The following is a 26,129-nucleotide window of genomic DNA, read 5'->3' on the forward strand; positions in this document are numbered from 1 at the left end:
GCGAGAGTCATTGGACCCAATTGGCAATAAACTACCTCACCCAGCACTGGGGATGCTTGTGGGTGATAAGGTAGTCTGCGATGGAAAGCTTTATTTTGAGTTGCCAGCTCGGCGATTGATCCCGTGGTCATCACGTTGCAGAGTCACAATCTGGTAGGCAAGGAAGGTAAGTACCTTACGGATAGATAGGCATTGGTGATGAGAGGTTATTATCTGCTTGGCTTTCATGATCCCCCGACCTTCCGATCAATAATTCTCTGCATGCTGGGCATCTAGGCACTTTGGACAGCGCACATTGGTCGCTGGGCACGCCGAGAATAGTGGCCGTGTTCTTCAATTAGCAGCTACCGAGACGCTACAGCTGCATGCCAGTGCACTATTTACAGCATGCCCTGCCATGGAGAGCCTTGGGATGCAGTAGGCCCATCACATTGGTGCCCCTCTACAGTGACTTCCCCGCTGTGCCCGCTGGCAGCACAGCGAATCCCGTGTCACTGTCGCCCAGCCACCACAGCTTCCCGCCTGCACGCCTCACCTTTTTTTCCGCTGGCCCTCGCATTCACCTCACCACCTTTAAGCGCCCAGCAGCATGGACCCGGCCGAAACAGGCCTGGCGTCCGTGTTCCAAAATTAAATCTGGCCATTCAGAGCCCGTCCTTGGTGCTTCTCATCGATGCTCGTCACCTTGGACTGTCCACTTCTCGATCCATTCCTTCTAGGCCCGGCGGCAAGAAAAAGACAATGACACGACTGGCAGACCGCAAGATGCATGACAGCATCGGGGGACGGATATGAGGACCTCGACTCGTCTTCCCGACCAGACGGTCTCCCTCTCCCTTTCCTTTGTTTTCCCCTTTCATCCCAACAGAACGGTACCCTACCCTGTCGCGCCGCCGCGGACCTACCTGAACTGCGCGGGAAACCAAGCAACAAACGACATCCATCTGCATATTCGTCCCTGAGGTGCGCCGCATAGCTACGAATTACGACTGCAAGCCATTGCCAGCCCTTGTTCGTCGCATCGATTGCGTAGCGCATATTCCCACTCCAACCCGTCTTTTGGCAGCGAAAAAAGAGCGAAAAAGCCCCTACCCTGTTGCAACCGAAACGTCAAGATAGCCTCGGGGCCCCTCGTCAAAGCGCCTCTAACAGAAGTCGTCTCAACTCCGCCCACTTGCTGTCGCACCTGGCCCTGCCGTCTGATCAGTCTCGCCTCTCGGATCGGACTGATACAGCTCCCCCCCAACTGCGAAACCCCTCCAACGTCTGATCTACCGAATCGTCCAGTCCACCTTAATCACCCCTGCTCCCGTTCGCCGCCGCCACCAATTCGCCCAACTTTTGCACTCGCTGCACAATTGCAGAGACGAACAGCACCTTGCCAGCACGCCGTTGACGAGGTTTCATGGACACCTGACATCCGAAAGATTAGTCCCGACACCATCACGTCCCTCCACCCCATTCCACACCACCTACCGCACCACGTCCACGCCTCCCTCCACCAAAACCGCCCGGATCGAATTCTATCCTTCCGTCCCTCGACCTCAAGCCCCGTCAATCCTCAATCCTGGCCCTGGTCCCTATCCAAGGAACCGATTCACTCCCGGCCGCACCCTGGTTCAAAAATCCTCCTCAAGCGCGCCAAGGCCAGAGACAGCCGCTCCATCGACACTTGCCGTCCGACTCGTCTCTTTATGACTTTCCCCCCACCCGCCGAAAGCTTCGTCAACTCGTCCTCCACCTCTCTCTTCTCACCCTCATTTTTCTCTTCTTCTCCGTTGCATCTCGGTCCCGTCGAAGAGTCAAGTCAATTCCTCGAGCCCTTCCGACTAACGAGATCCTTTCTTTCCTTCGCTGCTGGCTCAGATCACTCTTTTTAAAACATAGCACTCCAACCGGTTTGGCTGGGGTCTTCTTTTCGCTTCTTTTTGTTCGTCACGCGCGCCGCTTTGGGTATTAAAAAGACGTTTTAATTCGGGGTCCAAGGAGAAAGAGATTGGAAATCAGTATCTGGAAACGGGACACTACGGTTATCAGGGTTTATTGGGATTCGCCGCGCCGCCCTCGTTCGATCCTCCCGCGATCCGTCTCCGCCCCAGGCCCGAGCCTGTCAACTCGTCGCTATTGTCGCAGGTCGACACCCTAATAAATCTACGCAAAGGAGGGAAAATCAAACACAGTCAACATGTCGGGTGACTTGACCTTCGGGGTTTTGGTCAAGAAGCAGTTCACTGCCCAGAAGCTGCTCTTCCATTTTCTCTTCTGGACCTTTCACTGGGGCATCTTTGCCTACGGATGGTGAGCCACCATGTGCTGAAGCTTCGCCAATTGTCATGGCTAATTCCTCTCAGGTGGAAGCAAGCGGCCGATACGAGACTAGCGGGTCTGAACACCCTGCAGTTTTCCGTCTGGATTTCTAGAGGTGCTGGTTTGGTCCTCAGTGTCGATGGCATGCTCATCCTGCTCCCCGTCTGCCGAACTGTCATGCGATGGATTCGACCCAAGGTTCGCTTCCTGCCTCTCGATGAGAACCTCTGGCTTCACAGACAGCTGGCATACTCCATGCTGCTGTTCACCATCCTCCACACTTCTGCTCATTACATCAAGTAAGTTTCGTGGCGTACCCTGAAAGAACCAACGCTGACAACCCCAGCTTCTTCAACGTCGAGGTCACGCAGATTCGTCCCGTTACCGCCATCCAGATTCACTACGCCCAGGCTGGTGGTGTCACTGGTCATGTCATGCTTCTCTGCATGCTCTTGATGTACACTACCGCCCATTCCCGCATTCGTCAGCAGTCGTTCGAGACGTTCTGGTACACCCACCACCTGTTCATACCCTTCTTCCTCGGACTGTACACCCACACGACCGGCTGCTTCGTTCGCGACACTGCTCTGCCCTACTCGCCATTTGCCGGAAAGGACTACTGGGACCACTGCATCGGCTACCTTGGATGGCGTTGGGAGCTGTGGTCTGGTGCTTTCTACCTCATGGAGCGTACCTACCGTGAGGTCCGTGCCCGCCGCCTCACCAAGATCACCCGTGTTGTCCGCCACCCGTACGACGTCGTCGAGCTCCAGTTCAACAAGCCCTCGTTCAAGTACAAGGCCGGCCAATGGCTCTTCCTACAGGTGCCCTCGATCTCCAACTACCAGTGGCACCCTTTTACCATCACTTCCTGCCCCTTCGACCCCTACGTCTCGGTTCACGTTCGCCAGGTTGGTGACTTCACCCGCGCTCTCGGTGATGCGGTTGGTGCCGGCGGCGCCCAGGCCAAGCTTTACGACGGTGTCGACCCCATGGGAATGTACGAGGTTGCTCTTCAGAATGGTCAGCAAATGCCTGATCTCCGTATCGACGGCCCCTACGGAGCTCCCGCCGAAGACGTATTCGAGAACGAAATCGCTGTGCTCATCGGTACTGGTATTGGTGTCACTCCCTGGGCCTCCATTCTCAAGAACATCTACCATCTGCGCAACGGCCCGAACCCCCCGACCCGTCTTCGCCGTGTCGAGTTCATCTGGGTTTGCAAGGATACCGGTTCTTTCGAATGGTTCCAGACTCTGCTCTCGTCTCTCGAGTCTCAGTCCGATGAGGCTGCTCGTCTTCCTGGCAGCAACGGTCTCGAGTTCTTGAAGATCCACACGTACCTCACCCAGAAGTTGGATATGAACACCACGCAAAACATCATCCTCAACTCCGTCGGTTCGGAACACGACCCCCTTACCGAACTCAAGTCTCGCACGAACTTTGGTCGACCCAACTTCTCCAAGCTGTTCGCCACCATGCGTGATGGTATCCTGGACAGAACCTACCTCAATGGTCTGGAGGGTAGCATGCGCACAACTGTCGGTGTCTACTTCTGCGGTCCTTCAGTGGCTGGTAAGTTTCTCACGCCCCTTTTCTTGTGACCTTAACTAATAAGCCTCCCAGCTCGCGATATCAAGAAGGCCTGTAACGAAGCCTCTGTCGCAGAAGTCAACTTCCGCTTCTGGAAGGAGCACTTCTAAACGCAAAAATCCGCCTTTGAAAAAATCTCAAAAAAACAGAAAGATCCCAACGTTATGTTGTGCTCTGTAAATGTAGGAGGAGTTTACGTCAGAAGACGATTTTTACAGCTTCCGGGAGCTCTCCGACATGGAGAAGGCGAGTGTCGCGCCAAGAGGAGGAGAGTCGGCTGAATGATCTGGACTGCAAGCGGGAAGGCGTTGGCTGGAAATGCATTGAAGAAACCCACCCAGCGATGTGCATCATCTTACATCTTTTTGCCGCCATCCGGCGAGTGCCTCTCGGTCTATTATTTCTTTCATGTCATGGGGTCAACCGGATGGCGGGCAATGTTCTTTCACATATATAAAGCCCATATATATCACTTTCAGCTATGGCGAATGGTTTACTCCAACGGTATCATTTGTATGATTTAGCGGGCAAGGACGTGTGGCTAGAGATGGGTGATATGATGTGATGTCAAAAAGAACATATTTATCTATCCCATCATTGGACGACACGAGCGCTTATCTTTGGTCGACGTGTGTGCCGTGTGTGATCTGTGTGATAGGAACGGAACTTCGGCCTCTAGTCTGACGAACTAGTAGGCGCAGCGAACGACTGTCAACTGATGATGACAGGAACCATCTCGACCGAACGCGATTGGTCTGTGGTTTGGCTGGGTGCTGACACATCGGCAGACTTTGTCATGCGCAGGGAGCATGCCTCGCGGGCATGACGTTACAGAGGGCATTAAAGTGACAGGGGAGGGAACGGCCGGGAGTGAAGAGCGGAAGAGTCGGCGCGGAATAAGGGTCGTGGTGGGGAATCCCACCGAAGTGTTACCGTCCGGGCGTGATCCCGGCCGAGTCAAACCCTGGACGGGCTGCTGCTGACTCAACCACCTCGCACAGCGAAGTGCGAGGTGTCTAGACCGCGGCCGCGCTTGATCGGAGCGTTTGGAATCATTTGGTCATTGCTTATGCTGTGGTCTGTGTGAGGGAGGGGGAGGTGAGTGACCCGGCGAAGAGGGCGAAAGCAGCGACTTGGCTCTGACGATCGGGTGGAGAAGACGGGGGCATGTGTCAAACGGTTGGCGTTTGGGGGCTGGACTGGGACCGCTCCCGACATGCGTTGCTGCCGTGCGGACACTGCGGAGGCGGCCGATGTGGTGAGATGGGACCTGGCTTCTGCGATGGTTCCCTTCTTATTTTGGGGATGGTTTCTTTGGTTCGGACTTTGCATCCGTGGGGGAAAGGGTTTGAGAGGTGGGTGAGGTTGGTGTGAAGATGGGATGACTTTTGGGGAGTATGTTATGACAGTGATGTCTTCACATTCGGTTTTTGAGTCGTGATTTTCTAGCCATCTTGGCGTTTTCTAGTGAACTGGTTTTGGAACGTGTTGGAGGCTCTGCATGCCGACTCGGTGCGTACGTGTAAGTGGGCGCGGGAAGTCCATGAAGTTGGGTGAGTGGGGGCATCGCGCATTTGAGGGTGTTTTGTATGTATGATACCCGCCCGCCCCCGACGTAGCGCAGACGCGGAATTCCCGCGGGCGTGGTTTACGTGTGCGTGTGTGAGTTCGGGTGATGACGCAAAAGAAAGATTTAGAGTGGTTCTCTTTCCTTTTTTTTTTTCTTTTGCCGTGCAGATGGGATGAAAGTGGGATTGGATTGCGTTGGTGGGTGGTGTCGCGAGTCGGGGGTGACGTTTGCGGGAGGGTTGGTGTTGAGTCAGCGGCCTCCGAGGAGAAGGAGCCGCCGCCCGCGGACGTCTTCCGAGGAGGCAGTTGCCGGTGGGTGGAGGGTTCGGGTATTGAAATGCGAGGATTGGTTTATGCTGAATGTTCGTTTGGTCATGCCGAAGGCCGAAGGCTTATCATTCATGAGGCCGGGGGTTTTTGCAGAAAGATGAAAGGTTAGGTGGACTTCCCGTCATGGGTGAAGTCTTGTAGTCTTCGAAACTGTATTCATTTTTCTTTTGATCTTGTGACTGGAAATCTGAGTTTGTGAGATTGGGATGATTTTTTGAGATGGCCGTGCATGGATGTCGGTGGCCAGTTCGTCCATTCTTCGAAACTCTTGGTGGTGAGTGTGCTTGTTTTGAGTTTTGAGGTTGAGGGTTTGAGGTCCGATGATGGGATGGAGTGCTATTTTGGGTTACCAGATGGGATCATTTGTGTTGATCACTGGCGAAATTTGTTGAAGAAGTGAGAATGCTTACGTTGAGTCTGACGCGATATCTCACTCGCCGGAAAGTTCAAAAGGTCGTCTGGAAAGACATTCCCAGTGTTGACTTCTGGGAAATATTAATATGTCCCCACGACGGTGCGTTAGTGTAGTACTATTCTTTCGAGATTTGCGTCATTGGTCGACTTTGTCAAACACCAGAATTGCTTACTTGGAACATTCTCTGCGTACCAATTATCGCACCCTTCAATAAGTACAAGTATTACCGAAAGTTGAACGATGCAGTGAATAATATAATCTTGTATCCAGGTCTTGTTCTGTAGACTCGAGACAGTTTTGACATACTTAATCAGTCCACCAGCCAACATACCACAGTCGCCAATGATGATATTTTCATCGAGCTACCTTATGTAGTAAGTCTCGCCCATCGTCTTTGCCACTATTTTGTTCACGGATAGCAGTACTATAGCAAAGCGCATTTGTAGTAGGCGATGGTCAGGGTACTGTGCCTCGGCCTCGGGCTCCGCCTACGGCTACTTTCACGCCAGTATCAGTAGACAAGTCGCTTTTCAAGATGTAAGCAACTAGTATTACTATCCGCTATTAGATAGATTCGTTCTGAGTCCTAGCAAGGTACAGGCACTCAGAAATAAGTCTACGGTGTTCAGTTGGTCCCCAAAAATACAACAAGTACGGCTGCATATGCGGTCGTAGCACACAGGGACTCCCCAAAGGTTCTGAAATGAAACGATGTCGAAAACGCGAACATGACGATGGCAATTGATACGTACGCCAGTATTTCTGCTGGACTAAGAGTGGGAAAAAGTATGAAAATGATGGGCCAGATAATGATAAAGCTTCCTACCACAGCTAGCAGTGCCTTCGGCAAGTCGTTGATAAGGAACCTCCTGCGACGCGCCCTTCTTCGATTCTTATAGATACCCGAAAACTCCTCAACAAGAGATGGAAGCCACTTTACCTGACGAACTGGTTCTTCTTCTCGTCCACCCCATTCCAAGTCTTGACGCCGCTTTGCTTTGCTCCAGGAATTGTCTTCTGTCAGGAATGGTTCGCTTGATTCGCGCAGTCTGGTTGAGCTTTCAAGTCCTTTAAAAAACCACTTGTGCGATGATCGTTGTGTTGACAAGATGAACGGATCTGGGCCCGGGTCGTTGGTCATAAATTCGAGGTCTCGTACGGCGCCCACTGAATTGATGCTACTCAGCTAATTCAACCCACTTGCATACAGGCTTCTTCCAAGACTTACCGTAGTCTCTGATTGCTGGCGTGAGCTTTTCGAGCACTTCATAGGAAGAGAAGTTCTCTCGATCCAAAAGCCTAGATGCACAAAGTGCGACCTCTCGCCGCAAGTACTCCGTTGATATTTGCTGCAACGCTTCCATGTCGAGAATCTTATGCTCCTCGTGCTTGTAGAGCACATTGTACATATGATTGTAGGCCTTCTTGTCAAAGTCAGATCCGAAAGCGTCTGGATTGGCTGCTCCTGGGCAGTCGGGATGTGAGGTTAGCAACCATTTCTGGGTGGCAATGTAGTCACCGTGTCCTTCCGCCTGTGGTATCTCGTTCGAGTGCTTACCGTTCCTTATGCTATTCAGCGCCGGAGCGTGAATGACTTTGTTGGCTGCCAATGAAGGCAATGCCAGGTCAGATTGAACATCAAGATGAGTCAACTTCATTCCGTCCTGGGAGCGTTCTCTCGAGATATTTGAGAGCTCAATCGCACCCACTGAGCTTTCGGTACGAATATCCGTGTTTGAAGTCATGTTGCGAATAATATTTGGGTGGTTCTTTCATCTATCTTTCCATTCGACTGAAACGATTCGCGAAATGCCCGGAGTTTACACGAATCGGTAAAATGGAAAGGATGAAAGGGCTGGGGAAAGTCTTTAGGCTTTACTTATGACAGACAAAAACGCGGGAGCGGTGCCCCGAATTCCAACGCTGAGTTTACAAAGGTTTATGTTTGGAGCCAACGCATTAAGACACGATTACGCATATTTCGCACATGCATCCTGCAGACGACTAAATTATTTGATTCGTGTGTGACACCTTTGCCAGCCTTTTATCGTCACTCAAGGACCAGGAGATTGGTGGGGCGGCAGGTCTAGCCTTGCCCATGCAATGCAGCCTGCTCGAAGGGGTCGTGCCTCTGCGATGCCAAGGCCTGGCTGCGCCAAAAATGTAAAAAGAAAGCAAAGGCGAATGGCAGAAGTCAAGTCAAAGACTCAAGCCGCCTCATGTTTACAAACAGATGTAATCTAACCAGTCTTGGAGGCTGGAGCTCTCATCCGCAGAACAACGAGTAGCGATGAAAGTATACGCCTTGAGTATTACGGCGTTTCCGTCGATAAATTCTGAAAAGACGTGCCTCTCCGAAGTCGTCACTACGGGATGGCACCGGCGCTGTGTCTTTGTGCTTGAACTTGCTATATACTATGCGTTGACTTTCTCCAGGGTCTCAAAACGTCCGATTATGAGATGCTCTATTCACAATGTGTCGAGTAGTGCTGTTACACCTGTTGTAATCAAGATGACCGGGGTTGCCTTCGATCCGGAGCGGTGACGGACGAGGAAAGCGGGTCGTTGCATTGGCCGGCTTACCAACCTCGGTCTTGGCCGGAGTGGAAGTGCCCCGCATCTCATGCCGAGGTGGTGAGCCAACTTAACTTGCATGATTAGTACTTACCCACGCATCGCTGTTCGACCAAACAAGACATTATTTTGGAACCAAACTGAAGCAGTCAGCATACCACTTCTTGCTGTCAGTAATTACCATCTGCAAATTCGTAAACAAATCATGTCTCGAGTTCCCTTCGCAGACCCGCCGTGGCTCAGAGGCCTGCCCTCCCCCTACTTCAACGAATCGCACAACAGGTTCCAAGTCGCGTGTCGCAACTTTATCGACGAAAACTTGAATAAAGATGCGCTTGAATGGGAAACATCTGAGGAAGTGCCACCCACCGTATTCAAGACGTTCGCCGATGGCAACTTCCTTCTTCCCGCCCTGCCGGCGCCTTTGCCCGTAGAGTGGCTGCGAAAGTTGGGAGTTACCCATATGCCCGGGCAGGTGCCGATCGAGGAATGGGATTACTTGCACACAATGATATACTCTGATGAGGTACGAACGGTGTCGTTACATATACTGAGTTCCCGCACACGACTAACCGCATCATTCTGTAGATGAGTCGATCCGGCTTGGCTGGTCCTGGAGGATCTATTACTACTGGCGTTGCTTTTGGGATTCCGCCTTTGCTGCACTACGGTGATAGCAAGTTGCAAGAAAGGTTCCTTCCGGACCTTCTGCTTGGACGTAAGAGAACTTGTATTGCGATTACTGAGCCAGAGTAAGTCGGCTTTCGTGACACAAACACACTAGCCGTCATGAAAAGGATCTGACTTTTTTGTTCGATTATTGTAGCGCCGGATCAGACGTCGCAAACATCACCACTTACGCTGAGCTGCAAGGTAACGAATACATCGTGAACGGAACCAAGAAATGGATTACCAACGGTGTAATGGCGGACTATGCAACTTTGGCCGTCCGAACTGGTGGCGAAGGCTCAGGGGCTAAGGGAATTTCGCTCCTAGTGGTGCCCCTGGACCAGCCTGGAGTATCCAGAAGGCGTCTCAAGGTCTCTGGGCAGATCATCGCGGGCACCTCGTTCATCGAGTTGTCCGACGTTCGCGTGCCACGCGAGAATCTAATCGGCCGCGAGAACGAAGGCATGAAGTATATCATGCACAACTTCAACCATGAGCGCATGTTCATCTCGGTGGGCGTGACACGGCAGGCCAGAGTGGCGCTGAGCTCGGCGTTTGCGTATGTTCTTCAACGTGAAGCATTCGGAAAGGTGAGTGCCTATTGCTGATCTTTCTAGTCAAAATTGTTCGAGGACTGTACTGATAGACCACCGGAAAGCCACTCATTGACCAGCCAGTCGTGCGCCATCGCCTGGCGAAATGCGGAGCATTGCTCGAGTCGCAGTCTGCTTGGGTCGAATCATTTGCCTATCAGCTGTCAAAGATGCCCAAGAAGACTGCAGACGAGGAACTTGGCGGCTTGACCTCCTTGTGCAAAGCCAATGCAGGAATTGTGCTAGATGAATGTGCAAGGTGCGCTGTTCTGTTGTTCGGAGGTAACGGATACACTCGCACTGGAAAAGGAGAGATTGCAGAAAGTAAGTCAACACGTTCAAGTCTGAATTGTGTTTGGTTAAAGTGACACTAATCATGACGTTCAGAGATCTACCGTGAAGTTCCGGGCGCGCGGATTCCTGGTGGAAGCGAGGATGTGTTGCTTGATCTAGCTATTCGCCAGTTGACCAAGAGGTTCCTTGCAGAGACCGAGAAGGAGAAGAAGAGATCCAAGCTGTAGGATATTGATTTGTACATTCATCAATACGCACAGTGAGGCGTACGTGTAAATTTATCCATTCTCCATAAACCAACTTGACTCGATGCAATTGCGCTTAAACTCCTTTTGTTTCTCTCAACATGCGATTGGCACTTCGGTGCTCAACTTGTTAAAGTTGTTCATCTGGCATGTAGAAGTCAGCTTCAAGTATTTGGTGGTGTCAATGTAGATCGTTTTACTTACGCCTTGGGGTTCTTGCAATCAAAGTTGCCATCTCCGTTGATAAAACAAACCTGGTTCGCTGGGCAGTTGCCCTCCAGGTTCCAAATCAACTTGCCCTCAGATCCCATCTTGCACTCCAACGAGTTGACACCTGAGCACGTGTAGTCGCCGAGCTTAGCGCAAGACGAGCCCGGGTTCTGGGCATTGACTAGTCCAATGGCCATGGCGGCCAGAAGGGTGGTATTCAAAGTGGTGAGGAGCATGATGTCGGTTGTCAAGTACTAAGGGGAAGGTGGTATTTTGGCAGAACTTCAGAAGATTGAAGGTGGGTAATCGTGGTGACTATCAAGATGGCTTTTGAGGTCTGTGGTTTCCTGCAGATTATATACCAGAAAGCCCATGGTAGAGAAGATTGCGGATATGTGAAACTGCAAAAAAAAGAAATTGCAACGAAAGTTCAACGCCTCCTCCGGCGACCCCGGATCGCCATGCAATTCAAAGTCTCGTCGCTCACAATCTCGTTGATCAGTTACGGGCAGATATACGTTACCACTTATTAGAGTTTCGCATGAGTTTGATTTATATATATACGGAGTAGTCCAGCGGCCCTTTGCACCCGACAAACAGGCTGTGCACCGTCCCGATGTGCTCGCACACTCGGATACTTCCACAACACGAGACAAACTGATTCATGGACTATCGGGTGGAACGCTATCGGTCTATCGGCGACGAAACTTCATCTGGCTTCGTTGGAAATATCATGGCTGCATCGAAACCCATAGCTTAAATGTAGTTCACGGCTTCAAGCCAGGTTTTGTATCCACCGAAAAAGCAACATATATGTACAACGGACTCATGATACGAATGTGCGCGGCGCTTTCAGCTGACAGGAAAGAGCTGTTTTACCATTGGCGTGCTATTTTATTATTTCTGTTCTCGTTTGAAAGTAACATGCAAAAAAGAAACTGATGAGTTTACGCGAAGAATCAAATATCGAATAAATTCTACACAGGCGTGCCTTCAGAAAGACCGATCTTGTTCCATGGCACCAGCCATCGGAAGAAAGCATTCTGAGTCCATAAAAATCAAGCTTCCAGATGCCGTACAAGATCGTCACTTCTGATCCTTTGTTCTGGACTCCAATGCAACATTTGAGCCAGCAATGATCCGTCGCCTGCATGATCCAAAGACTTTCCCATACTCTCCATTCTCGAAAGCCACTGCATCATCTCGTCTTTGACGTCTTCGTTTTCAAAAACATGCGGTAGAAACCACGACCCGTCAGGCAGGGGAATATCCCCAAAAGCAAACAGCATCGTCACGCCCAACGCCCACACGTCGCCAGCCGGGCACTTCTTCTTCTCGAAGAACTCTGGGGGCGCGTAAGACGGGGTGCCGGAAGGCGTCCAGCCGCCCTCCGGTAAGCTCTCAGGATTGACTAGTGCAGCGCCGAAGTCGATGAGGACTGCATGCTTGAGCTGCTCGTCCCATACAATGTTGTGCGGCTTGACGTCGTCATGAGTGATCGATTTTGAGTGGGTGTACGCGAGGGCACTTGACATCTGCTTCCACAACAACCTTGCGTTATCACGTGTGAGTGTGCATTGTCTGGTGTCCGACTTGATGAAGTGATCGAGACTGTGGCCCGCTGCCCATCGTAGAGTTATCGTGAGAGGTACCGCATCAGAGTGTGTAATTTGGACAATGTTGGCCTATCAGAGATGATGAGCACTCTCTGAACTTCACTCTATCGTAAGATTTCAGAGAACTTACGTGGGTGCCCACATGTCTGAGAGCCTCTACTTCCCGCTCCCAATGTTGGAGAGCCCGAGGGTCTTTTTGAGGTTGGAACTTCTTAACGAATACCTTGCATAGCTGCGGTTTCCTCTGGCGGGTCTCAGTCACTGAGTTTAAGGTAAAGGTATGGGCGATAATCCGAAGTTTGGGGAAACTCACTGGTACGTCGTTTGCCAAGGTGGGCTCAGCTACGGGTCGTTCTCTTGGTTCCATCGAACCTACGAGCACGTTTGAGATTTAGACTGTATGGCAAAAAAAAAGATAAACGCTGATTGCTTCTGTGTCGTAAGAATGAATGGGAGAAGGTTAGGAAACTGAATAGTGACCATGAAAAGACGAATTTAGGCAACCTTCCAAATACGCACTAGACTCTGCACGACTGCGACTCAAATCTGCCGTAAAACCCAGCCTGCATGGACGGGTGACTCACGCCGGAGCCAACGGCGGCCCCCGCCCTCTTCGGACCAAAGTGGACCACTTCCGTTCCGGATAACGGCGCATCAACCGGGTATGTGGTGATGCATCCTGACCAGTGAACCTAAGATGCTTGTCATGAATGGACGCGCTATATTCAGATCATACAAATTGGGTATCTGTGAATCTACAAGGGGCTATCCGTATCACACGCTATCCTTCTCGCGTGCGCGAGAAATCCCGAACAACCAGAACCCAGTAATGACGGCCACGCTCTCCCATTTCTCCCCCAAATCCCCCGTCAACCCTGTCCCCATAAACTTGAATTTCAGTCCGTTCGCGATCCCGATATTCGACCTCGGTGCCAAGACAGCAACAACTTCATTCCCGTCGCCCGAGAAGCCCTGCTCGCGCGCCTTTCTGCTGCCTCCAGCACCAGCCCTGGGCCCGGACATCCTCACCAGCTTGCCTCCAATTGAATGCCGCGCGAGCTCCTTGACCTCGTTCCCACTCGAGCGCCTCCACTGGAACTCCTCTTCCCTGCCCTCTTTGCCAACCTTGATCCGGAAGGCAAGACATGAGGCAAACACCGAGCTGGACCGCGAGTTCACTGGCTTTTCGTAGGAAATCTCCTCGACGACGGTGTGCGGGTCCGACGGATCGTGGAGGGTGATTGTGGCTACGAAGCTGACCGAGCGGGGATTCTTCTGTGTCATCCTGACAATGATGGGGTCCCTCTCGCTCGGCCCGTTGTGGAGATGGAGGGGTTGCATGGTGGTTTGGAGTCTTGCGCTAGCGGAGAAGGCGAAGAGACGTTCTTCTGAGGATATGGGACCGAGATAGTAGAAGCCTTCCTGTCTGTCAAGGTAACATTGGAAAGATGGGGGGAATTTGACCAGCGAATTCAAGGGCGGTTTTGAGTCGGAAGGCGGATTTTCGAAGCCGGTGCTGGGTGCATGATATGTCGGGATTTCCTCCTTGTCTTGAGAATAGGGAGGCGGGTTGTCGCTCATACGACCCTTGCCTTTGAGACTGTCCATTTTGGCGGAATTGAAATATTGCGTAATCGGCGTTGAGTGTTGTTGTCGAAGAGTCGGATGCGTGAGGTTGTCGCATCGCAGTATTGGGCGGGGCGCTGTTTATGAGCTGGAGCACAGAGTCAGCATACTGGTCACGCGGGATTCCTCCAAGCGTGGCTCATCTTGGCGGCTAACCCAGCTCAAGGGGCTGTGAAACGACCAGACAATCGCAAATGACGTCAGTCTGGCAAATAAGCAATTGCGACGGTGAAATATAGAACAAACGGCCATCCCTGACTGCGCCTCTTATTTAACGTCTAACAGCCACAAAAGTCCGAAGAATCCAACACTAACACGAGCCTGCGCCACTTTCCGAATTAGGCAGTCCGAGATATCTCACCACCACCCTTCACTCGCATAGTTGAGTTTGGGAGGAAGATGACATGGCCTCGATAGCAATGATGGCTGATATTGACGGCGGAGGATTCGAAGGACGCAGAAACAAATTCTGGGAGAGAGTTCCAGACGACATCAAAATTATCCTCGCTGTCCATCATTTGGGACCTAACCCACTTGTGCGAAACAATGCTAAGAAACCCAACTGCAAAATTATGATTTAGCTCCTGGGTATAAATTTGGTGTCATGCTACTGGGCACTGATGACACCACGCAATTTGGCATGCGTTTGGTTGCGTGCTTAGAATGTTTGTGCTGAGCGACGTTTTACTGCGGTTGGTTGAAATGTCATGCCTTGACGGCCGTGATTTGATGCATTAGTTTTGGCAGAGACCACGCACCCTCGTGGTCGTTGTCGGTCTCCCGCTCCTCTGAAGTATTCTCGACTGAATAAGTAAAAATAGATAGCGTATCACTTCATTGGCTTAATTGTTGTGGTGGCTCTGCAATTCGACGAATGCTTCTTTCCGGTGGCCTGGACAACCCGTCATCGACGTTGGAACCCTGAGGAGTCTCAATGTATCACATTTCTCTCACCTTCACGCTGGTAGGCGCAAACATAAACTTATAGACTGTTTGGCCATGCCGTTAGCCAGACTCACGAATGTTATGAAGCTAGTGATGGGTAAGTACGTTTCGTTGAAAGATCATGCCTGTCTTTGACATGCTTTCTAATCGATAAATTCCCGTCAGCCAGAGACTACCTGCAAGCATGGGACACTGTCTACTTAAAAGGGTTCGTTGCGCATTGTAACTCTTCCCCAGGGAAATGGTGTCTGCGCCAACTTGTTTGATATTTTCAAATGTCCGATACGGGTGGGAAAGCCACTGCCAAGGGGGGTCTGAAAAGGGGCCAAGGATACCAAGACCAAAGAGGCTTCGTCTTCAGTGCATTTCCAAGCTTAAACAGTCCAAATACGGAAAGGACAACGATGGAATGTGCAGCGCTGAATACTAATCAATTAAGCTAAGATGAGGCCTCTAGCTTAACTAATTAACTGATTTTTCACCTAAATCTTACTTAATTTAACTATTTTAATTTAATCTTAATAAAATTACTTATTTAAGAAGTTAGTAAAGTCTTTATAATATATCAATAAGCTAGAAACTTATATTATATAGTGTTTTAATATTATTTTACTCTCTATTAACTTTTCTTTTTAAAATAATACTTATTAATAGTAATATTATTACTTTAAACTTAATTTTAGAAGTATTATATCTCTTTAAGTAGTAATAGCTTTATTAATAGCTTCTATAATATTAATATTAGTTTAGTAAAGCTAAATACTTTTTTATAGTTAGTTATTATTATTAAAATAGTAAAGATATTAAAAGTAAGTTTATTAAATATTAAGAAAGTTTATTAATATAAAATCTACTACTAAATAGGATTATTAATAAGCTAAATAACTAAGAAAGTAAAATACTTCTCTAACTTATTAACCTTATTAATAGTAGTATTATAAAAACTATTATTTAACTATTAACTATAATTAGAGTTTTTAAGCTTTAGAGGTATTATAATTAATATAAATAGTTTTTATAGAAGCTTTTAATAGGTTAATCTATTAGTATAAATAACTATTTTAATATATTATTACTCTTAATATTTTTAAAAACCTTCTTTAGTAGTTTAAAGCTATTTATAAATCTCTTAAGTATTCTAATACTTTTTAAGCTATTATAAACCTCTATTAAAGTATAATATTATAGTAGTAATATAAAAAGGAGACTTTTTAAACTTTTTATAATAGTTATTAAGTATTTATTAGCTATTAATAATTAATAAGTATATAAATATATAAAAAGTAAAATTAATAACTTAAGGGGGGTATAGTAATATAGTGATATATTTAGACTATAAATAAATAAAGATACTATTAATTAATAAGATCTATAAAATTAATATTTAGCTAGATTAATATAATACTTTTATTAATTAAGATTATTATAATAAGAGATTTTAAGATATTTATAAAGTTATAAGATTAATCTCTTCTTAAGTAGAAGTATTATAAAGCTTATATTAATCCTTAAGTTAATCTAAGAAATACTTAAAGTTTATTAAGATCTTTTAAAGTTAATTATATTTATTACTTTTACTTTAGTTTTTATATTACTTAATCTATAAATAGAGAAGCTTAAGTATTTTATTTAACTTAGTAAGAACTTATTAATCTTTATTAATTAAGATATCCTTATTAAGAATATAATTATCTTTATTCTTAAGCTTTAAAGAGTAATATATATAACTAGTAATCTAACTATATTTAAGTAGAGTATAATAAATTATATTATATATTAAGTTTTATTAAGTAGTATTACTTAATATTAAATTTAGCTTTTATAATAACTTTTCTTATAGAGTAAAAATATACTTATTATTATTAGCTTTATTACTAATAAATAAAAAAGTTTCTAAATATTGTAGTAATAATCTAATATACTTAATAATATTCTAAAACTTACTAATAAGTCTCTTAATCCTCTAATAAACTAAATCCTCTTAAATCTTATTAGTATTAATAAAATAGTTAAACTTTTACTTAAATACCTCCTTATTAACTTTATAAATAATAGTATAACTAATAAAATTAAAGATATAACTATAGTATTAAATTTAATAATATTAAGTATCTATTTCTATATATAAATATAAAATAGATAGATATAAAGCTTTAATATAAGTGCTATTAGTATTAATATTATTAGAGATTATAATATTAATTTTATTAAATAAATATTAATCTCTTATAACTATATATATTATAATAGTAATATTTTTACTAAAGTAAGTATTAAGCTAATAATAGAAACCTAAAAGATATTATATTTATTTACTTAACTAGTTAATAAAGTAGCTAAAGATAGTAATAATAGTATATTAATTAGGAGAGGTTTATAAATTAAATAATATATAAACCTTTATAAAAGCTTTTTATATCTCCTATTTAATCTATTACTTTTTAAAATTATAGAGTTATTAAAGTTAATCCCTCTAATTAGTCTTTAACTAATATATCTAAGTATTAATATTATAATTAAATAAAGTAAGTATATATTATATATACTAATTACTAAATATTATAAGAAAATTACTAATATTAATAAAGAAACTTATAGCTAGCTTTTTAATTTATATAGTTTTCTATTTAAGTATAATAATAAAGAGAAATTAGTAATATTTAAATAAAGTACTAAAGTTATTAAGATTATTAGTAGATATATTATTAACTTTATAAATATTTTAGAAAATAGAATAATTATATTTAAAGTATTAAGTAAAGTTAGAAGTAGCTATAATATTAAATAGTTAATTAAGAGTTCTTATTTTATTATAATATTAATAAACTTAATAAGTACTTCTTCTTATACTATTAAGTATAATTTTAAAAATAAATATACTTTTATTAATAATCTAAAAAGTATAACTTTAACTCCTTTTCTTTAAAATAGTATTAATATTAATAAACTATTAGCTTTTCTATATAATATAAAATAAAGTTTTAAGAGTATTATATATAACTAAATTAATAGTTAATATATTATTAGTAGTAATAAATAATATATAAATTTAAATAGTAATTTTATAAAGAGATAATATTTTATATTTAATAAAGTAATTAATATATTAATTATAAACTAATAGAGATATTTTAATAATAAATAAGAAGTTAAAAAAGATATTAAGAAGTATATATAAATAGGATTTTAAAGTATAATAATAATAATAATAATAGTAATAATAATAATAATAATATTAATAATAATATTAAAAAAAGGTTATTTTAAAAAACTAATAAAGAGATTAAAAAATAAGCTTTTTTTAAGCTTTAATAAAAAAGCTAAAAATATATTAATCTAATAATATAATAAAAAATATATTTCTAATACTTTTAGTATTTCTTAATAATATTAACTTTATTATTAAGAAGTATTTAGCTTTACTCTACTATTTATTAATATAAAAGTATTATTAAATTAATATTAATAACTACTTATTTTTTTTTTTTAAAAGATATATTATAATAAGACTTAATAAACTAATAGTAAGTTTACTATATAAAGAATTATAGAGATATTAATTTAAAATTAGTTTAAGTTATTAACTATAGTATAAAAGCTTAAAAAGTTATAACTTTAAGCTATTAGAAAAGAATATTTAGTTAACTTTTTTGTTTTTTATTAAATCTTTTAAAAATTCTAATTAGTTTAAAAACTAGATTTTTATTTTTCTAGGTAATATTATTTTATTAAGCTTAATTAAGCTAATAGCGCTATTAGCTTAATTGATTAACTGTCTGAATAGCCTCAATTTAATTAGTTGATTAATTGATTAATTGATTCGGCTTAGTTAGTATGCTGCGCTGGGAATATGCGTGGACGAGGCTCGAAGACAGCGTTTTCGATCTGTTGTCGTTTTGCGCTCTCCGGCGTAAGCACAGCCAAGCTGGTCAAGTTCAGCCCACAGGCGATCCTGTGCACCGCATGCGCTATTTGCGGCTTCCAATAAGATCGAAACATTATCCCAGCTTGAAATAAGGGGAAAGAGCCGTGTGAAAGTTGTGAGCTGTGGCTTAAGAGGGAGGAAGGAAAATGCAAGACTGATGCCCAGAAAGTCGGTATCAGATACATACACGCCAAGATGAAGAGGGCGTCATGAGAAGATTTAAGGGCAGGTGGAATGTACAGCATTGCGATTTCGAGGACCAAATTGTTGCCTTTGACCCGACCCTACCAATCCTGCTCAGATCTCTCAGCAATGGCAGTAATATGGTTAAAGAAAGCCAGGAGAATGTAGCTGGTTCATCTTCAATGGTATGCGCTGTAGCAATCTCATTGCTGTTCCTTGCTGGTATCCACCAAATCAATACTCTGACAACAACCGGGATAGTGAACGACAAAGCAATAGGCAGTTTGGTCCTGTTATAGGTTGCAGACGATCGAATACGCGACACAGTCCACAAAAGTCTTTACATGCCCTGTTCAGGCCCCAGCATTTCAATGAATTGTGGGAGCTTGACACCACATTTCATTGCCGAACATGGAATACCAAAGATTCAGCATTGCATTCAGGTAGTGGGATATATGGTAGGCGGCGAACATGTGGCAGGCTTGCAGCAGCAGAAAAGAAAAGACTTCTTAAGCTTCTGACAATGATAGAGAACAAGACACAGTTCGTTCTATGAACCCAACATTGACTTAATGGACCTGATCAAAGAACTTGATCGTGGAGCGAGTAAGCGGTTGAAATAGATGAAATGACGGCCTCACACCTGAGCCGCGGCGTTGCTTCTCATTCCTAGCCTTATTCGCACCGCATAATACATGAACGACAACATAAAAGAAACAGATCCCGGCGTAAGGGAGGAAAAGCGAGGTAGGTGGTAAACATTGGTTTCAGGAGGCTAGGTTCTTGCATGATACCTGCGTGGGCCTGGACCTTACCTGGCAAACGAGTGCAACACTGCTTTCGATTGCAGAAAACTTCGGGGGAGAAAGCACGTACGATGATTAAATACTCCGATGCCTGGTCGTACCTAGTAGTCACTTGGATCCGCATCCAACCGAAAAATAAATATCTCAACCGAGAAGCGGTTGTGAAGCAGTGGAAACTCGTCAACCACGATGAATCTGGGTGAGCGGTGTTAGACGTCGTGGGCCCTTGACCCCGTAACAGAAAGATGAGTCCCGCGTTTGGATGCAAGCTTGGGGCATGCGGGAAATATAACATCCTACAACTCTTCAACAGTCACAGCCAGCGAGGACAAATTCGATGTTTCTCAAACTCCCGTGTATTTGAGAACCTCGAGACAGATACAAAGCGAGTGCTCGCAGCGTCCTTTGCCGATGTAATAAGGTGGTTATGATTGTGTAAGAGTCACTTTGTGGTGAATGAAACGAATACGCGCGACAATGTCAAGGATACATACCAGTGGTGAAAGAGGACCGCACGGGGAGTGAGATACGTCCCGGAGCACAGGCGCAGAAGTCGACAAGGGTTTTTGGAGCAGTAATGAAATGGCCCAAATAAGTCAGGGGCATCTTCTTTCGCACTCTTCCACTTCATCGAATGACTCAAGAGATGGCTAACGAACTCATTGGAAAAACACAAATACATCACAGCCGCAGTTGCAGAGACTTATGACACCGCCCAAATTTTAGCCATTGTGTGAGAATAGACAGCGAGGTTATGGGAGATACAAGAATCACCTGAGAGCCGGAATCGAACTTGACTCACGTGTCGTGTAGATGACGAGATGACGACGTAAGCTAGAACGAACGTCTCTTCAGAAAGGTTCCAGACTTTGGTGACCCGTCAGCATGTTCACATCATGTAGCGGGCGTTTCTCGCTTGAGTAGTGTCTTTTGAACATCGTTTAGAACCTGCCATCTCATCCTACACTCCGGCGAAGGTGGATGTCAGTCCTTCCTTGCATCGGAGGGTTCTCTAGCTCCCGCCACAAGCAATATAGGGTGGCGTTTCGGGATGATGGACACTATCACAAGCAGCCGATCACCATCCTTGTGACTTCAAATGGCGCTGCACCATCGGTAACACAAGGTAAAGCCAACAGAGACTACTCGTTGGAGTTGTTGAGTGACCGGTCAGGTGAGTTTGAGCCTCAAACCTAAGATCACTCACCGACCGTCGGTCCAGATTCCGTGCAACACTCCACACCGACCACAAAGACACGCACTGCCATCTGCAACCCGCACCTCCAGCTACTTGCCGAAGGTTGTCTCACCACCCGGGACGGGAAGGCAAAATCGAGGTGTGCTCAGGTGACTGAGGCTGAAGGGCTGGTCCAACAGCTCGTCTTGACGCCGGGCGACGACCGAAGCAGAGACCGTTCGCGCCCGCGGTGCCGTCCCCCACCATTAGCCATTGTCACACCTCGCTGAAGCGGCTTCGGTCGGCGGGAGGTTCCCGGACCTGACCAAAAGCGGAAAAGTGCGATATCGGAGGCTGGCCAATCCACAAGCTTGAGGTGGAGCGCCATCACACACTTCCCATCCTGCGGTTCCCTTCACCGCGCGCGGGATTTGAGACTTTTCCCCCATTTTCCTCACTGTTCGGTGATGGGGAAGCGCGGCCAGTGAGGGTCGCTGATCCGTCGCTGGCCGCATCGTCAGTGGCCGGAGGAATGCAGACCGAGACAAGTGATGAGCCCGGAAGGGTGGGGACCCTTAGGCTCACCGGGTCCCGACAAGGAGAGATGTGGCATCCGTTATCCATACCCGCCACCCTCTTTTTTGGCTCTCCAACTGTCGTGGAAGGATGGACGGAAAGCCGACGCTCGATTGACGGGCGTTTAGTCAGACGTTGATGACATGTTGGGGAGCTTGTTGTGATCATCGGCACGCGTCTCAGGCAGGGCTGGCTCGCTGAGTTGAATGCAGCGGTTGAGAGCATCTGCGGCAGAGAGAGGTTCGATGTTGTTGTCCTGCACATGCCATGCAGGGCGACAGAAACAGACGGCGCGACGGCTATCTCAAGCGCGAATCCCACCAGTCTCGCGCATGTCTGTCGTGCATATGCCGCTAATCATAGACACATAGCGACGGTGTAAGGCCGGCCGACTCGGCGGGAGAGAGAGCCTGGAAGGACGAATACAGACATTCCGAGTGAGTGGAGACTCGCGTGCTGGGGTGGTGTTGATGTCCCTCCTTCGACAATGGGTCGACTGCAACGCTCGTAGCTAGGTTTCCTAGAGTCAGAAGCATAGCCACGGCATGACATGACGGTTTGCTAGTCATCGGGAAAACTGCCTTGTTACCGCTGTCAAGCCGGTGGCACTCTGTCGGGAATCGAGATGTGCGACGGGACGAACGATGGGGTCTTCATCCGTAACCCTTGTCGACAGCAGGCCAGACTAGACCCGGCCAGGGCAAGGCATGGCATGTTTGGACCGTTGCATCGCGTGGGTAGGTGAGCAGCAAGACCTGGCATGCTGTCTAAAAAGCATGCAGCAGAATGCTGCGTAACTCGTCTCGCTCGAGGGGAATTACAGAGGTAGCGGGATTGAGACACGCCGGTTGATTCGTGAACCGGGGTGAGAGAAAGAAAACGTTCAGGTGCTAGTGTGGGGGGTTGAGCGGAGACCTATCGGATGGAGAGTTGCGGTGAGGCTGGCGGTATGTCCCGGTGAGGTCAAGGTGCGATTGGCTGGAATGGATGATGGATGGATGGTTGAATGAATGAATGGTCGCAGGCTTCTGATGTTTGTTCGTGGGGCGGCAAGGAAGGTGGTTGTGGCCAGCTCAAAGTCTGCAACGGTCGGTACGCATATTGGATGGATGGAGGTGAGCGAGGTCAGAGGTGAGTGGTGAGTTCGGAGACGGCAAGGTGTGGAGGCCACATTGAGGCCCGAGATTGCAGTTTGTTAGACTTGTGTGAGATAAAATTGAGTTGGAGCAACCAATGAGTGGTGGTTGAGCGGAAACATCGATTCCTAAGGAGCGAGGTTGTAAGTGCAGAGTGTGACCTGTTGACGATGTTGGGCCGTTGATGTCCGACTAAGGTGCGGATAATTAGAAGCCAAACCAGACGATTGGCTCTCTGGCGGTGGGGTCCGAGTTGACGGTCCCCGATTGTTTCCAGTTACCAGTCGCGACATTCATTGGGCTTTTGGGCCTCGAGGTGAACGACTCAGCTACCCGATCCTGATGCTCGGTGGGCGGAGCCGTGGGAAGCGGGCGGGCGGGACGATGGCTGGCTGTTTTGAGTGCTGAAAAAGGACGCGTTGTGTGAATCCATGAGATGAGGAGGCATGATGCAGCCAGCACAGCGCAGTGCAGTTGAGTTGCAGCGCAGCACACGCAGCGGAGAGCAAATCTGCTGAGCGAGACACAGACAATTGGGAGGCAGGAGTCGGGGGCAGGGACCGGAGAGGGTCCACGTGGTGCGCATGACATGAGCTTCCTGCCATTGCTGGCCTTGATGGACCAGGACATGGAGGCAGGCAGATGCAAGACGCAGGCCAGGGCTTTTTTTGCATCGTCAGAGGCGCTTGTTTTTTTCTTTCCTCTCCTCGCCGGTTGTCACGAAGTGGCCCTGCCAGTCGCACTCCGCTGTGTCCAAGAGGCACGGCACGGGATGGAAATTGGGCTTGCCCGCAACGTCGAGGATCCAAACGATGGCTTGGACGGATCGCATAGCTCTTCGGGCCTGCCACACTTCTCCGTAGGTGGACAAATTGACAAACCCGCACATGCCAAGGGACGGGCAATGCCTAAATGCTCCTCAGCCGAGACACCGAGATCAGACGTACACACCATCTCTGGTCGGTGAGCGTGTGCTCATTGGCATTTTTGGACGTTGTTGAAGATCATCGGCCGGGCCGTGTCCGTCAAGCTGATATGATGCGACTCCATGAGATTGACGCCTTGTCGTTGGTGTGATGTACTTGGTAGGTAGGTGCCGCTGGCATCAGGCGTCTCATCTGCGAGAGTGCCCGAAACACCTGTCGACATTATGCGCATCGCTTCGCATCTCTCGGAGCAAGTCGCTCTCGCTCTCGTCCATTGCCGAGTTATGTCCTCCTCTAATAAGAGAACCATCCGGATGCCGCCACGGCTGCTTGTCTCTGTCAGTTCCCAAGCGAGGCCTGCTTGTTCCGATCCATCCCATGCAGCTTCATAACAAGTAGGTGACAGGCCGGCCTTGACCCATGAGAACTTGGGGGCCACCGTTACATGTTCAAGTTGAACCGAGCGAACCAGTCGAAGGTAACCCGAAACCCCATAATTCTTTGCTCGATTCAAGCATCTCGTTAAGATCTGAAGTGGATCGCGGGGAGGAAGGGGAAAAGACACAGGACGAGACGAGACGAGACGAGAGGAAACAGAAAACGCCGAAGCATACCTTACCATGTTGAACCAAGAAAACAAAAAGTAAGAAGGTCGGAGGAATAGCGGCGGTCTACCGGCAAGGAATGCCGCCAAAGGTCAGGATCGGTCCTGGTGAGTTCTGCCTTCTCACCTGCCAAACGCGACGCTTCACCGTCGCTAGAAGTCACTTCCCTGCAGAAGAGCAGCACGGTGTACATGGCCGCCTCCACTGCCCTCGTGCCATGAAAGGAAGACACCCGACTTCAGGTGCAGTGGAAGGTGGAAGGAGGTACCTGCCTACCCTAGCTTACCTAGGTAGGAGACCCCGCCCGGTGCAGCGCAGCGCAGCGAGCAGGTGCAGCCCGTGGACCGTGGTCATCCCACTCAACTCACCTTGCACCTTCCCACCTTTTGCAGAATGGCGCGTGAGTGTGGATTGTGGATGAGGGAAGGTGACCACTAAACAATCACGACCGGCCACCCTAGACCCTTTCCTCCTGCCCAAGCCGCTTCTTTTTTCCCCTCCTTCCCCTCCGAGGGTTAAAAAAATTTAAACGGTGCCGGGTCAAGCGCTCCGCTGGGCCTGACAAGAGGAAGAAAGAAAGGATGAAAGAGAGAGAGGAAGTGAGAAGGAAGGCAATGCAGCAGCGGCAGCATGTACTCGAGATACTCGGGTCGTCAATCGCAGGTGCAGCTGCGCCCTCGGCCGCGGCACGGGGCGGGTGCGGCTTCCCTTTGCAGTTGCTCTTGGGCACCTCGATCCCATGCCTTCTTACCTTGCCTTACCTTACCTTACCTTACCTACCTTACCTTAGTTGACCGTGGTGTCCTTCGTACATACAAAGTATCCCCCAACGGCAAATGCGTTCTGAGAACGGTGCAGGTGGATTGGCTAGGTTAAAGTGTAGTGCATTGCCTTGGGCTGGGCCGGGCTGCTTCTCGGGCTGGGTCGTGTAACCTTGCAACCTCTTCCTTGCCCAAAGACTTCTAGGCCGTTGCTCCCTCTCTCTATCCAGTTGCTTTTTCATCGCGAGTGTCGGTATCATTGCCTCCTCTTCATGAACATCAGTAAGCCAGTCAAAGTTCCGGCCCTTATTGCACAACTCATATTGCATCATGCCTCTTGGAACTTAGAAGCATCTGTTTGCTGTCCAGCCTGAGCAGGGAAGAAGCCCAGAGACTCAAGGTGAGGAAAACCTTACGTGAAGAAGAAAGGACGAAAGGACTAACAGACGCAATGCTGGGAAGAGGAGTCCAAGTCCCCGTCCCCATACCAATACCCACAATCCATTGGATCACAACCCAATTGTCTGCCCTGCAACCGCAGAGTGAAAGCACGAGGACCAGGGACTCTGCGGGGAATCTGTCTGGCCCTTGGTCTCAGCAAGCTCGACAACAGTAATAAGCAACGAGCATCGCAGTAGTCGCAGAAACAACACCAACGCTTTTCCGAGCCACGAGAGACGAAAGACACAAAAGTCTGACAGAGGGTCAAGGAAAGCAACAGGACCCGACAACGGCGGATTAGTCCAAGACACGACGCAGACCCGCTCCATAAAGTCGCCATCTCTGGACACTTCCGTCGAATCATCAGCATCTCAGTCAGAAACCCAGACCCAAGAACCCAGAACCCAGGATACACAAACAACCCAGACCCCTGCCTTCACCTCTCACCCTCACTCTCACTCACAGTCTTTTGTCTCTGTTTCCCTCCCACCTGTTGCTCCCGTCGTCCATTGCCCCAGCGTGAGAGGTTCACCTTTTTACCGACCCGACATCCATCTTCCTTGTCCGTGTCTGTGTCTCTCACTACCACCCAAGAGGTGCTGTGACC

General features: G+C 47.2%; 5 protein-coding genes across 5 annotated transcripts; 2 read left to right on the top strand and 3 right to left on the bottom strand.

The window, feature by feature from the left end:
* Positions 1–2,185: 2,185 nt before the first annotated feature.
* On the top strand, positions 2,186–4,010 carry Nox1-1 (NADPH oxidase 1; the record flags this gene model as incomplete). Its single annotated transcript, XM_036642949.1, has 4 exons — positions 2,186–2,298; positions 2,352–2,606; positions 2,654–3,882; positions 3,934–4,010. 4 exons carry the CDS (start codon positions 2,186–2,188, stop codon positions 4,008–4,010), a joined length of 1,674 nt encoding a protein of 557 aa, XP_036492513.1.
* Positions 4,011–8,993: 4,983 nt separating this feature from the next.
* On the top strand, positions 8,994–10,571 carry apdG-0 (Acyl-CoA dehydrogenase apdG; the record flags this gene model as incomplete). The annotated part of the gene is made up of 5 exons (XM_036642950.1): positions 8,994–9,314; positions 9,377–9,540; positions 9,615–10,047; positions 10,104–10,374; positions 10,438–10,571. 5 exons carry the CDS (start codon positions 8,994–8,996, stop codon positions 10,569–10,571), a joined length of 1,323 nt encoding a protein of 440 aa, XP_036492512.1.
* Positions 10,572–10,789: 218 nt separating this feature from the next.
* On the bottom strand, positions 10,790–11,035 carry CGCS363_v011102 (uncharacterized protein; the record flags this gene model as incomplete). Its single annotated transcript, XM_036642951.1, has 1 exon — positions 10,790–11,035. The coding sequence occupies one exon, from the start codon at positions 11,033–11,035 to the stop codon at positions 10,790–10,792; it is 246 nt and encodes an 81-aa protein (XP_036491870.1).
* An 822-nt stretch (positions 11,036–11,857) lies between these two features.
* On the bottom strand, positions 11,858–12,334 carry ppk34 (Serine/threonine-protein kinase ppk34; the record flags this gene model as incomplete). The annotated part of the gene is made up of 1 exon (XM_036642952.1): positions 11,858–12,334. The coding sequence occupies one exon, from the start codon at positions 12,332–12,334 to the stop codon at positions 11,858–11,860; it is 477 nt and encodes a 158-aa protein (XP_036492514.1).
* Positions 12,335–13,189: 855 nt separating this feature from the next.
* CGCS363_v011104 (uncharacterized protein) lies at positions 13,190–14,023 on the bottom strand (the record flags this gene model as incomplete). The annotated part of the gene is made up of 1 exon (XM_036642953.1): positions 13,190–14,023. The coding sequence occupies one exon, from the start codon at positions 14,021–14,023 to the stop codon at positions 13,190–13,192; it is 834 nt and encodes a 277-aa protein (XP_036491868.1).
* Positions 14,024–26,129: the final 12,106 nt, after the last annotated feature.

Source organism: Colletotrichum siamense (genome assembly GCF_013390195.1).
Source record: "Colletotrichum siamense strain Cg363 chromosome Unknown KSG_Cg363_contig07, whole genome shotgun sequence".
NCBI lineage: Eukaryota > Fungi > Ascomycota > Sordariomycetes > Glomerellales > Glomerellaceae > Colletotrichum > Colletotrichum siamense.